This window comes from Xiphias gladius, chromosome 15, assembly GCF_016859285.1.
Source record: "Xiphias gladius isolate SHS-SW01 ecotype Sanya breed wild chromosome 15, ASM1685928v1, whole genome shotgun sequence".
NCBI classification, from domain to species: Eukaryota; Metazoa; Chordata; class Actinopteri; order Istiophoriformes; family Xiphiidae; genus Xiphias; species Xiphias gladius.
In genome coordinates, this window is record NC_053414.1 from 19,026,641 (window position 1) to 19,039,548 (window position 12,908).

The 12,908-nt window shown below is 42.3% G+C and overlaps 2 protein-coding genes across 4 annotated transcripts; both read left to right on the forward strand.

Annotated features, from left to right (window-relative positions):
* Positions 1–71: 71 nt before the first annotated feature.
* Positions 72–7,617, forward strand: zglp1 (zinc finger GATA like protein 1). 3 transcript variants are annotated; one of them, XM_040146711.1, is made up of 6 exons: positions 1,078–1,093; positions 1,541–1,604; positions 1,783–3,240; positions 3,346–3,458; positions 4,633–4,726; positions 6,419–7,617. In XM_040146711.1, the coding sequence occupies exons 3-6, from the start codon at positions 1,796–1,798 to the stop codon at positions 6,549–6,551; spliced, it is 1,785 nt and encodes a 594-aa protein (XP_040002645.1). In that variant the 5' UTR covers positions 1,078–1,093; positions 1,541–1,604; positions 1,783–1,795; the 3' UTR covers positions 6,552–7,617. The 3 variants fall into 3 exon arrangements, with proteins under 3 accessions (XP_040002644.1, XP_040002646.1, XP_040002645.1); XM_040146710.1 differs by lacking the exons at positions 1,078–1,093; positions 1,541–1,604 and adding an exon at positions 72–405; XM_040146712.1 differs by lacking the exons at positions 1,078–1,093; positions 1,541–1,604 and adding an exon at positions 415–561.
* A 1,265-nt stretch (positions 7,618–8,882) lies between these two features.
* LOC120800549 (forkhead box protein D2-like) lies at positions 8,883–10,072 on the forward strand. The gene has a single exon (XM_040146736.1). The coding sequence runs from the start codon at positions 8,883–8,885 to the stop codon at positions 9,798–9,800; it is 918 nt and encodes a 305-aa protein (XP_040002670.1). The 3' UTR covers positions 9,801–10,072.
* Positions 10,073–12,908: the final 2,836 nt, after the last annotated feature.

Consider the following 12,908-nt stretch of genomic DNA (forward strand, 5'->3'; position numbering starts at 1 on the left):
ACCCAGCAACCCTTAAACACTTACTATAAAGGACTCAGAGGGGACAAAAACTAAGTTTCCATAGATTTATCCAGACTTAAATAACCAAAGCATGTCATTGCTATAACGGCGATATGCCATTGTTGGTACAAGGCCCCACACCTTTACCCAGCAAATATCTAAAAAAGGCACATGTGTTGTTGCAAAAAGCGTTCTGCTGCAGCAGCTACCAAGCGAAACTGGCGCGTGTAGCGGGCAACCCTTTTATGCCGTGGCAGGTGTAATCTAGCAAACCAAGAACACCCGCGCAACTCCGCCTGGTCCAAAACAACAGCAGCCGGTCATAGCAACCCACTCCATCGGCTCGAGTTCCCAGAGAGTCGGCACACTTCATTGATTAGCCGATGATCGATTCCAGGATCTAAGGTGAGCACCAGCAGTGCAGCCCCGGCTGGTTAACTGGGTGGACTTTCCATGTTGAATTTGATCTTGCCCACATTTTGAACTGCTCCTCTCCGGGCTTAAATGATAAAGGCGTGGTTGGCCATAGAGGCCTGGATAAGTCAAAACATAGACATAAAGGTGAGGATCGGTGAACTTGAATACAGGGCCCACCTGCTGGGTGAGCGTCGTGAGTCAGAATATGCGACTGTGGAACTTATAACTGTGCGCTTCAGACTGCCAGTAGATTTAACACATCAAATCAGATCAGCTGTAAAAATCGTCCACCGACTGGAATATGTGGTGTTGACCAGCACTCTATGTTTTGAGTGGTCCAAGGTATTAAGGCCTAAGTAAAGTCATAGCCCATTGATGTATATATGAGAGGATCAATGTGGAGTTTATAGACAGTTTCAGTTAATGTCATGTGCGTGTAGGAACGCGACCCCCCCCACCCCACTATAGTCAGGTTTAATCGTTGTTTATCTTAATGCCGATTAACACTTTGCCAGTAAACCTCCGACCTGCTTCTGTGCTCGCGACACCCAAACTCAAGACACCCGCGAGAATCTTCGACTCTCTAGAACACCAAGAGCTACATTTGTGTTCTAGAACACCTTAAAACTACACCGGAGGCCCGTTTTTTGTTGTTGTTGTTGTTACATCCCTTCCGGTGAGTTAAATGAGTTACATTTTAACAAAAGGCCACACTTTTCTTAAAACGGGCGGCTTCGCGTCACGTCTATTTTCATGGAAAATGACAGCTCGGCCTTGTTAAGCTTTTACATAACAAAAAGAAAAACAACAACCAAAAATAAACCAGCTGGTTCCCGTCAGCCCACATGGGCTACAACAACGCGGGCCCTTTGTTTTCAGGAGTACATTACATTTTTAAGGCAAATATCCCAAACTCTCAGGTTCATGTGGTCACTACTGACACCGTTGTCCACGGTCAACAGGAAAAGGTCAACCGGGCCGTAGCACTAGCTTGTGTCTATCGTCACAGCGGTATTTGCGTGCGCGAGTAGCTCGTGTAGCCCAATTAAAGGCGCTGCAGATATTAACACGCCTCAAATGATGTCACGTTCTATGCTGTGCCGATGTTTGAAATTCCATTTAGCCTCCGACCACTCGGGCGCGTTCGTGTGAAGCAGTGTCCACCTACCACGTCACGTCACAGAGCTGTGAGTAGTTCACTTGACAAACTTTTAGTAGCCTAAAGAGGTAGAACTATACAGTGTTTTACAGGGGAGAAAAAAAACCCCCCAAAGATTAGGGAAAAGTCTGAAAAATAAACAAGCAAGCTTTTGATCATCCCCTACTGCTGATCTAAAGGCTGTTTGTTTTTTATTTATGATGCAGACACTGCCTCATCATGAGCACAGGACCAAGGGCACAAGCTGCCTTTATCCAAGGAAACCAGAGCACGGCGGAACAAGATGCCTCGCACCCTGCACTCTTCTACCTTTTCCAAGAAGTTTCCAGGCTAACATCTCCTGCCCACAGCAGTTTCCTGGAAACAAACTCGCCCTCCAAGTGGCTTAATGAGAAATCTAGGCAGGATAATTTCATTGTTAGAAAGGAGGAAGACGATGAATGTTTATTTCAAACCTTTAATTGTTCCCGCCATCACGGTTTGTCTGGTATGTTGAATTATAATCAGGTGAACAAAGTGAAGGGGGAAAGCCACAGCAGCAAGGTTAAAACTTTGGTTGAGCCACATCACGAATGTAACAGCCCCTGGAAAGTGCTGAGTCTGATCAACCTGCAGTGTGAGAAGCTCCTGCATCGAAGTGATGTAGAGGAGTCAGACCCGGGTTCGGTATCATCTACCACAAGATTAGGCCACCCGACAGCCAAGTCATCGACTGCTGCAGCAGATGTTACAGAACAGGGAGTTAGAATTGACAGTGTAAATGCCGAATACACTTTAAGGCCATCTCTTCTTAACTATAGGAGGCAAGAAATCCCAGGCTCTGTCAGTCATGTGGAAGATGTGAGAGGGCATTGCAGCGGAGGAGCCTGTAATTATAAACCACAGTGCTGCGTGAAAGGCCTCAAGGTGGGCTGTAGTGTTCAACCACAGACCGCTGAAAAAATAGACACTGTTATAACAGAGCTGGTGGAGGAAAATGCAACAGCATCTTCTCAACCTCAACACAGGGACAAAAGGGAGGTCAGGTTAACTGTTAACAGGCAATTGGAGTGGAAGAATGAGTGTTTCTCTACTGAACCGGATTTTTTTAATGTACCCTTCTCTGAAAATGCCTTGTCACAAGCTGATATCCCCAATGATTCCCTTAATACCCAGCTGACTTCTAAATCCAATGAAGATACAAGTTTAGCTCTGTCAAAGACGGCACTATCACTAGACTACAATGCAAACATTGCTTTGACTACAGAGCCCCCATGTGACACCCAGCTGCCACCTCCGAGCGCCATCCTGGCGTCTTCACCATCAGCATCTCTCTTCTTTAGGTGTCACTCACACCTAAAAAAAGATAACAACGTCACAGGATCTAAACCAGGATGTTTACATGCTCCCGTAGAGGAAAAATCACCCCCAGTCGAACAACTGAAATCCTCAAGCTATAATGTGCCCTCTGCGACGTTAAAAGCAGAACCCAGGCCAGTGGAAAGGGAGGAAATTGCTCCTCCGCCTTCCAAGCAGTGGAGAACCAAGACTCCAAGAAAACAGCCTCATCCCAGGCGGAGTGTTGACATCCAAGACTCAGACATCCAGGGAGTGACGTTCAGGATGGGCACAGAGCTGGACGACAGCAGGGAAGAGTGTCGGCTCCTCATAACTTCAAAGTACAGGTACTGACAAATTTATTACATTTTTGTGTGGGAATTTAGAAGATGGTGGTGTAAACTTAAAGTCACACACACTATTTTTGTCTGCTGCGTGCCTACCCATTACAGCAAGGAGCTCTGCAGGAGTGAAAGAAAGCCGAGGCTGAGGACACGAACATCCCAGAAATCCCTTAAAACTTGCAGCTCCGATGAGGAGAGTGACCCGACAGCCACTGTTTCCAGTGAGTAACACTTGGGTGTCTGCACTGTTCAGTGAAGCTGATGTCAGTTGATGTTGACCTTACCACACGCTCTCCAAGCACCAATGTGGAGTCCTACAATTTCGAACAATTGTCTTATTAATAAAATGTTAATGAATCATGCTAAGTCAAGTCAAGTTCATTTCATTCATTGAGCCCAATGTCACAAGTTTGTCTCCGAAAGCTTTACAGCCTGTATAATACAGGGAGAAAAGCGAAAAGGGGAAAAACTGTAACAAGTGTAATAATTTTAACGAGTTTCAGGCACATGTCCAAATGTAAATGCTACTATGTTATATGTTTTAAAATGAAAGCAACAGCAGCATTACACTCTAGTTGAAATAAGTGTCATGAGGATTATGTATTTGTACGAAATGCCAATTCCTCCACTAGGGGGAGCCACCGCATCAAAGCATGTAAGTCGACAGCATCACTTAGGACAGGTGTTAGACATTTGATAAGTATTTAGGGAAACTGCTGTGTAAACATTTTAAGACCGTTAATGGGTATCATGGGAACTAGCCTTAAGGCCAAGCAGTAAATTCAGAGAAAACGAAGTAGAAATGGATTATAAATTCAAACCTGCGATTTTGACACAGTGTTTTTAGTCGCACTATTTCAGATAGGAATATCAGAATTTACTTTAAGCCATTTCAGATTCATTGCAGCAATTAACATCTGTTCTCCCCAACACATTTGAAATGACAAATCTTTAAAATTTGACATTTTGCATATTCTTCTCCTATTTGTCTTTAAAAAAAAAAAAAATAAAATAAAAACACGAGCAAGTGTTTATCTCTAACATTCAGAGACCAGACAGCTAAGACTCTTATCTGACACCAACAAAATATACAGCCTTATTCTGTTAAGTTAGTCACTAACTAGAAAATGATCCAAAGATATTACAGTTAACTTTTGCATTCACTGTAAGAATGTGAAGTTGTATATCTTTTACAGATATAGAATGACATCAAATAATGCATAACACCTTCAAGGTCATACAAATATCTTATCGCTGAAATGTATCGTAAATGTCCTGAAAACTTTTTGGCTGCATAACAAGTACTTTCTTTCTTTTTTCTTCTTTTTGTAAGTACATTTCAGTTTAAAATTACCTAAACACGAACTAAAGATGTTTTTCTTTCTGTTCCATCAGAGGGTAAAGTTTGTGCATCATGCTGCACAAGTAGGACCCCCATGTGGAGAGATGCAGAGGATGGGACCCCACTCTGTAATGCTTGTGGGATAAGGTAGCTCATATTAATACTACTGGCTGTTAAATATTTTTTAAAACACATACATTAAGCTGTGTCACTATGGCAACAAGTACAGTCCTGGTTGAAATTATTGGCACCCTTGAATCTTACGTACGGAATCTAGAATGTCTTCAGAAATAAATGCAAATAAATAATCTGAATATTTATATAATAAATATATATAAAATGTCCAAAGTTATTGGGGGGAAAAAATGCTTTCGCATAGTGAAATAAAAATACAGACATAAAATGTACGCTTGACACAATTATTGGCATACTTTTGATTAGTTTCTCAAACAAAATAAAAAAACAAATAAGACTCACCTCTGCTTAATTTTCAGTGTATACATGACCTGAATTAACCACTGAATGATGGATTTACTGCATAAAAAGGGACAGATTGTTTCCAGTTTCTTTTTCACAATGGCAAAGATGAGAGCTGTCTGAGAGCATCAGAAGTGCTGTTATCAAAAAACATAAGGCAATCGCCAAAGATCCTGAAATCCCTGTTTCAACAGTTCCTAATGTTATCAAGAAGTTTCACAGTCATAAAACAGTTGAGACACTTCCAAGACCCACGTCTTGGAAGTGTCTCAACTGTAAGTGTCTCAACAAGCTAAGAAGAAACTCAATGAGAGAAGTCTGTGAAGGTTGATGTGGATTGTGGAAAAAACACCACATCTACACCGCAAAATCTAAAGAGCTTCAGGCTGACCTGGAGCAATCTGGAGTGGCTGTCTCAGCCCGTACCATACGCAGCACACTAAACCAAGTGTAGGGCTCCACTACTCAAAGAAAGGCACAAAAGGCAAGACTCATGTTGGCAAAAACTTTCATAGATAAGCCACAGGCTTTATGGGATAATGTTATATGGACAGATGTAACTAAAGTAGAGCTCTTTGGGAATGTAGTGCATCAGTTTGTTTACAGGCAACAAAATGAAGCCCATACGGACCTACAGTAAAACATGGTGGAGGTTCTATCCTGCTGTGGAGCTGCTTCGTTGCCTCTGGTACTGGAGGCATTTATTGTATCAAAGGAATGATGAAATCAGAAGATTGCCAAGGCATTTTAGAGCAAAATGCGTTAGCCAGTGTCAGAAAACTAGGTCTGAGATGAAGGTCTTGGGTCTTTAAGCACAAAAAAATAGTTGAAAGGGAAAACAGAGACTGTTTTAAACTGGCCAGCAGTGAGCCCTGATCTAAATCCCATTGAAAACCTTTGGAGAGAGCTGAAATCTGCCACTGCAAAAAGGACTCCTGAAAACTTAAATGAGCTTGAAGGCATAGCAGTGGAGGAGTGGGAGACACTACCAGCAGCAGGAATACTTTAGATGGCTACAAGAAACATTGAGAGGCTGCCATTGTTGCCAAATGTTCTTCAATCAAATATACATTTTGTGTTTATATTATTCTATTACTATGCAAGTTTTTTTTTTTTTTTTTTTTTTTGGTCCAGTAACTTTGGACATTTTATTATAATATTTTGATTATACAAAATTGGTTGATTTGCATTTATTTCTGAATATATTCTAGATTCTGTACTTAAAATTCAGGGCTGCCAATAATTCGGCGATTGATCCTTAACTTTCCAGCATTTATTGTGATTCCTGAACATTAAATATGAAAAAAAGAAAGGAGTTTAATCACCCCTGTATTTTTTATTTCTTTTTTTATTTTTAATAAGGTATAAGAAGTACAGAGTGCGCTGTGTCAACTGCTGGCATATCCCTAGGAAAGAGGGCAACTCCAACTCATGCTGCCTCAAGTGTGGAAACTTGGTGAAGCTGACCTCAGCTCAGCGGAAACACACCACCTAGGGAACATACACGGAGCAAAGGTTTTTATGTTCACATGTGACAGAGTTGTGCACACACACTTGCACACAACAGTTCAAGACTATATACTCTCTGCCCCTGTAGGTCTTAGTCCTCCACAATTCGCTACAGATTTGAATGCTAAAATGAAGGACCAGCTCCAGCCTCTTGTATTTTACTTGACTCAGGGTATTTAAATAAGTTTTCCTGCTACAATGTTGCACCTCAGGCTCAGAAGTCATTTGCTTCAGCCCTATGGTTGCTCTCAAGGTGCTTTGTACATCATGGGAAAACATTAACAGGTAAAAAAACAAAAAAAAGAAAATGTAAAACTAAAATCCTCTGAAATTCTGTGCTCAACACCTAAAAATGGAGGACGTCTAAAAATGATCTGTACTTCAGCCTTTAGTGCACTGACCCTATTTGTGCAACCTAACCTGCATGTAGCATGTGTGACAGAGCTTATACAGTCGAGGGGTTTGTTTTTCGTCTATTTACAAAAAGACGGATACACTGAGCACATGGCACAGACAGAGTTTGTAGCAGAGCTGAGAATAATTTGGGACAAATAAATGGGAAATACTGTAGTGCTACTATAAGAGCTAGACACATGCAGTGGAAAGTTGAGTCATAATTGTTGACAGTTTTCATCTAAATAGCTTCAGTGTCGCCTGTGTTTAATGGCCAGCAGTGCCCGACAGCTGCAATAGAAAGTTATTTCTGTTCAGGACCAAAAACTGCAACCTGAGCTCGGTGCTGTGTTCACTCTTATTAACTGCAGAACAATTTACTTCTCTTGACCGTGACAGCGAGGCTGTGCCCAGTTCAGCAGACATACGTAGTTACACAAGTTAAATTAAGTTATTTATTTTTGTTGTCTTCATCATCCTTTCTAATTGTGTTGTTGGTGTTTTGGGGGGTTGTGTTTTTCTTGGTGTTTATTTGGGTTGTTGTTTGTTAATTGCTGCACCGATTTCCTTAGCATTGCTGTTTTCTGAAGGGGAAAAAAAAAAAAAAAAGCATTTTGTGTGAGCTTGCATGGTCTGTATTAAAGTCAGTATGAAACATCCAGTTTCTTTCCTGGCTCTTTCATGTGTGTAGCTACATACGTAGGACCCAGGCTGGATATAAATACCCTTACTAAAAAAAATGCAATCATTAGAAAATAGTATAATAGTTTCGGAGAGGTATGCATATCACATTAACTATACTTTGAGGTACAGGGAAGAATTGTTCATTAATGAGACTTACCACAGTTTCCTCAGCCCACCCTGCAGTACGGGCCTGTGTGCCAAGTGGGTGGCCTCACACGGATTGATACAGTGCAGCTATTATTTCAAAATGGATTACGTATTCTTCTTATTGGAAACAGCCAGAGAGAGAGAGAGAGAGAGAGTCGCCTCTCTCACCATGAGCCAAAAACCATCCAGCAACGAGGAGCCCCGAAGGAAATGAGCGCCGTGTAAGCCAAGAATAGAAACAAGCTCCATAAAATTAATGCGCTTGTTTCATTTTCACATTAAATATATTTCGGTCCAAAACAGCTTCACCTGCCTCGGTCATTTCGACATCATTTTAAAACCATAAATGCACAGTGATCTAAAATCCCTGAGTGCATTTACTCGAGTACTGAACTTCAGGTCAGTTTTGCGATCCTTCTCTTATACTTCTACTCTTCTACATTTCACAGGCTAATATTTCACCGTTTACTCGACTACGTTTATTTGACAGCTGCAGTTACTTTGTGGATCAAGTTTTTTTTTTTTTTTTCCATATAAAATATTCGATCAGTTTATAAAATCGGATTAATTGCTACAGATTAAACTGGCTCCACATTCACCCAATGCATCATAAAAAAGGAGCTCACAAATTAATGCATTAGTGATGATAATCCAATAATAACATGTCTTATTAGAAACAGACTCCGTTGAGGGGCCATTTTGCTTAATGTACGTTTTATTCACTATAAATCTAGATAAATATAAAAGTTCCATTTCACCGTGGTGATGACGAGCCCATTGAAACGAGTGGACGATCATCGCGATCATCAATCAATGGTCACTGTCATAGTCCGAGACTCTCGGTCGTCAGTCAGGGCTCGCTGCTCTCGGCTGGTATCTGCTGTTTTGATGGAGACGGACTTTGCAGGAGGAGGAGGAGGAGGAGGAGGAGGAGGGGGAAGTTTGGAGTGGGAGGCTGAAACGTCGAGGACTGCGGTCGGATGCGCAGCTTTTTGTGAATGAAAAGGCAGAAGGGGGCCTGCGCCTGTTCTGTCTTTGACAGGCGCCCGCCTCGCACGTTGGGGTCGCCGTACCAGCGGACACTCTGAGGACTATGACCCTGGACTGCGTACTCATGGAGGAGACGGACGTTGACGTGGAGGGACAGACAGGCGGTAGTGAAGATGCGAGGAGCACCTATTTTTCACTCTTAACTAGTACGAACGCAGACTCGGAGCACAGCGCTTCATCCTTGACTCCTGAATCGCGGGAGCGGGGAGACTTTGCTGTCCGGCTGCAGGACGGTCCGGGCAAGAGAACCGCCTCGGTGAAGCCCCCGTACTCGTACATCGCTCTCATCACCATGGCCATCCTCCAGAGCCCCAAGAAGAGACTCACCCTCAGTGAGATATGTGATTTTATCAGCCAGCGCTTTGTGTATTATCGGGAGAGGTTCCCGGCGTGGCAAAACTCAATCCGCCACAACCTGTCTCTGAATGACTGCTTTGTCAAAATGCCCCGGGAGCCTGGGAATCCCGGGAAGGGAAATTACTGGACCCTGGATCCCATGTCGGCCGACATGTTTGAAAACGGGAGCTTTCTGCGGCGGAGGAAACGCTTCAAGAGGCAACATTTCTATTTGGGAACCCCGAAGGACTCCAGCGCGCAGGAGCGCGGCCTCGTGCCAGTTTTTCCTGTCCTCGGAGCGCACAGGGTGGGTTCCTGTCTCCAGGGTCCCGATGTGTACCGCGATCTGGGCATTGGGAGCCGTGTAAGCTCCCACGCTAGTTCCAACATCCCACCTGTGAGCAGCATCATACCTGCGCTCTCCTCGCTCCTCTCCAAGAATTTCCCCTCTTGTCTAGCCTTTGAACATTTCGACCCGGGTCGCTGCGCCCTCGTCCCGCCTTTGGCTCCGAACTCCTCGTTCATGCCTCCCGCCCCGCTGCACGGAATGATCGCCAACTACCCTGTTACTCAGTTGTCCAGCTTTCCCACTGGGATTCTTAAAATTTCGTCCGATTTAATTTAATTGAACGGTGCCCCCCTCGCACGCCGCGAACTCGCGGAGAAATGAGCGGAAACTTCTTTCCCTTCAGCCTCAGAATAAACTCTCGGTACTTTACATAAAAATACTACAGATTTTAGCGTCGGCCCAAGCTTGCAAACAGGCCAGTACGTTTAGTTCTGTTGTTTGCTCGAGGCAAATGTGTTTGAATAACCGGTATTTTAAAGGCTCCTAAAATGTTTGGAATAAAAAGTGATGGAATTTGCACCGTGCCTGTGCAATTTGAATTTAATGTCACGGGGTTTATCATGATCATAAACACTATCAAATAATGTCGGCCTGTAGCCCATATTCAAGGCTACTTTTTGAAATATTTTTATTGCATGTTTTAGATATCTATCGTTTTTTAAAACTTAATGATTAATTTATTTACTTAAATGAAATGTTTGTGCGAACTGAAGCGCACCAGAGAGGGAGAAAAAAAATGTAACACCATGTAAATTACTGTTTCCGTATTCCTAATATAATTTCATACAAGAACAATAACAACAGCAATATTATCATAATGTTAAACACACACACACACACACACACACACACACATTTTATTTTGCTGTGGATGGTGTATCGGCTTTGTTATAAGTTATGAGTGGGATGTCAACGCCGGAGATCAAAAGATCTGAAGATACATTTGGACAGTTTCTCTCTCCCTCCCTTGTTTATTGGTTATTATTGGGTGTGCGTGCGTGTGTGATTTTTTTTTTTTTTCTTTCTCCACGTCGTGTTTGAAGGAGGGCCCGCCTAAGTCAAAACAGGCCCTTCATGTTACCACACATTCTGGTCTTGTCAGTCTCCGCAGCTTAAATAAGTAGCACATGGCCGTAGCAGTGTTTGCTCTGTCCACTGTCAGCATGGCTGTGAAACACATCTGGTCATCTGGCCGTCAGGTGTTGTTACAAGTTAAAAACTCTGCCTGCGCTGGTTTTCATAGCGTGCACTTGGTGCTGTTTGTTTTGTCAGGTGGAAACATGAGATTTTCAGTGTGCGTGGAAGAAGAATGCAGCAACTGAAAAGCACACAATCCTAATTTTATATAAATACTGTAAATGTAAAGGCATGAGCGGTAAAATATATTGAAGGATAAAAGGTAATCATTATGCAGAATGGCATCTTTCAGAGTCATGCATTTATGTATATTATCACCATTTTTATGTTGTCCCTTCAAGTCGAGTTTATCTGTTAGCTGCATTAAGATCATCATATATGTTTTCCCAATGCAAGATGCCAATAGCTATTTGTGAAGTAACTACAGCTGTCATATAAATGAAACTGAGGAAAAAGCACAACATTCATAATTTATTAAACATTTGCATCTGTGTGTGTGTGTGTGTGTGTGTGTGTGTGTGTGTGTGTGTGTGTGTGTGTGTGTGTGTGTGTGTGTGTGTGTGTGTGTGAGAGAGAGATTTTAAGAGTGTGAAGCACGATGAGTGTGCAAGCAGATGCAAAACTGACCTAAACAATGGAAATGTTGTTGACATTAAAAAGCAGTATGATGGATTAATGGGGTGTTAGAAGAAATCTGCAGTGGCGATTGTTAATCTGCTTTTCCTGCAGAGGGTTCCCCTGTCAAGCCCATTAATGCATAGTAACATTCCTCAACAGGGGTGAAGAAACCCAAGCTTTACATGCGGTATCTATAATAAACATGCATTTTCTTCTATTTTTCAGCTTTAAAATTTGACCTTTGACATTTAAAATATCTCCACTGTCTGAAATATGTGAAGGTGCAAGGGCTTTTATTTCAATCACTCTCCCTAGGTTAAACACATTTTTTCAGTTTAATACAGTTTTGCATTTTTTTTTTTAAGAGCGAAAAAAGTACAGTCAATTTACAATCCACGCTGGCTAAGACGATGGGAACATTTTTTTGCACTGCAGTTACCTTTATCGGCTCGAGAAGGAAACTAGCTAAATGTGTGGAGGATATCTCTCCCGGGATTTAACTGCTGGTTTAAGACTTACGTGGTTCACAGAAGATCCCCTCTCACCTGCAAACAGGCAAACACCTAAATAGACCCTCAGGGAGCAGTTTGCTTTTCCTGGCACGCTCGGTCATATTTGACTTTTATTCAATTACAGCACACATGCACGCTCACAGTCCTCTCCTCCCTCTTCATGGAGTGTGGCTCATTAAAGTCAGTCAGTCAAGTGTGAGCCACAGCCCCTGAGACGAGCTGTAGCACGAGCCCCGTGACAGGAGGTATGATGGAGTGTGTATATTTGAACAAAGGGGGACCCCTCTCCAATCCCTAAAAGCTGCAGAGCCACCCATGAGCTCATAATTTATGCATCGGTCTGTGCAGAAAGAGAGAGAGTTTATTGAAAGAGTGGCATGGAATGGCAAAAGTGTGGAAGCCCATTTTGACCAGTACAAGAAAAAAATGAAAAGATGAAACTTTAGTCACGATAAAAATAAAATGCTCATAGTAAATCAAAAGTATGAGATATAGAGTCAAAGGTTTGACTTACTATCTCATAATTTCAATTTAGTAAATCAAAAGGTTGACATTTTATTACATTGTTTCGATTTACCAGGAGCCTTTTTTTTCAGTCGTGACTAACTGCATTTGTACTCTTCTTTACCTGGTGTAAATGGACTTCCATTCAAAAGACAAAGAAAGTGAGTGCAACATGTGGAGAAAAAAAAATCCACAAGGCCGAGAGGGAATGAAAGAGGACTATAAGGTAAAGGGGACAATCCCATTTATTTCCATAGACAACTTTTCATCCAAACAACAACGATCAGAAATGCTCAATAGATCCTGGGCTCTCTTTCAGAGCTGTTGGATGGCTGACAGGGACAAATGTATCTGATTATAGTCAGGGCTCAACAGCGATAGCAGAAAACGAGAGGATTGTAAAAATAGTCCTATTTTCTCCAGCTGTGCTCAACCTCCAAACAAGCGGACACTGAAAGCAGCCAAAGCAGAGAGCCGGAGACATGACGTAACCAACTCACCCTCAGTCACCCATTAACTCATCCAACACATTTGAGAATTTGTCTTTGTGTGTGTTTCTGTGCTTTGTTCAGTCAAAGGTTTAGCATGTTTGACCATTTTTACCACACATCTC

Bases quoted from the DNA above. Each gene is read 5' to 3' on its own strand.
- zglp1 (XM_040146710.1), top strand. From the start codon at position 1,796: ATGAGCACAGGACCAAGGGCACAAGCTGCCTTTATCCAAGGAAACCAG. The intron at 3,459-4,632 runs GTGAGTAACACT...CTGTTCCATCAG, and splicing joins CCCGACAGCCACTGTTTCCA to AGGGTAAAGTTTGTGCATCA. The intron at 4,727-6,418 runs GTAGCTCATATT...ATTTTTAATAAG, and splicing joins TGTAATGCTTGTGGGATAAG to GTATAAGAAGTACAGAGTGC.
- LOC120800549 (XM_040146736.1), top strand. From the start codon at position 8,883: ATGACCCTGGACTGCGTACTCATGGAGGAGACGGACGTTGACGTGGAG.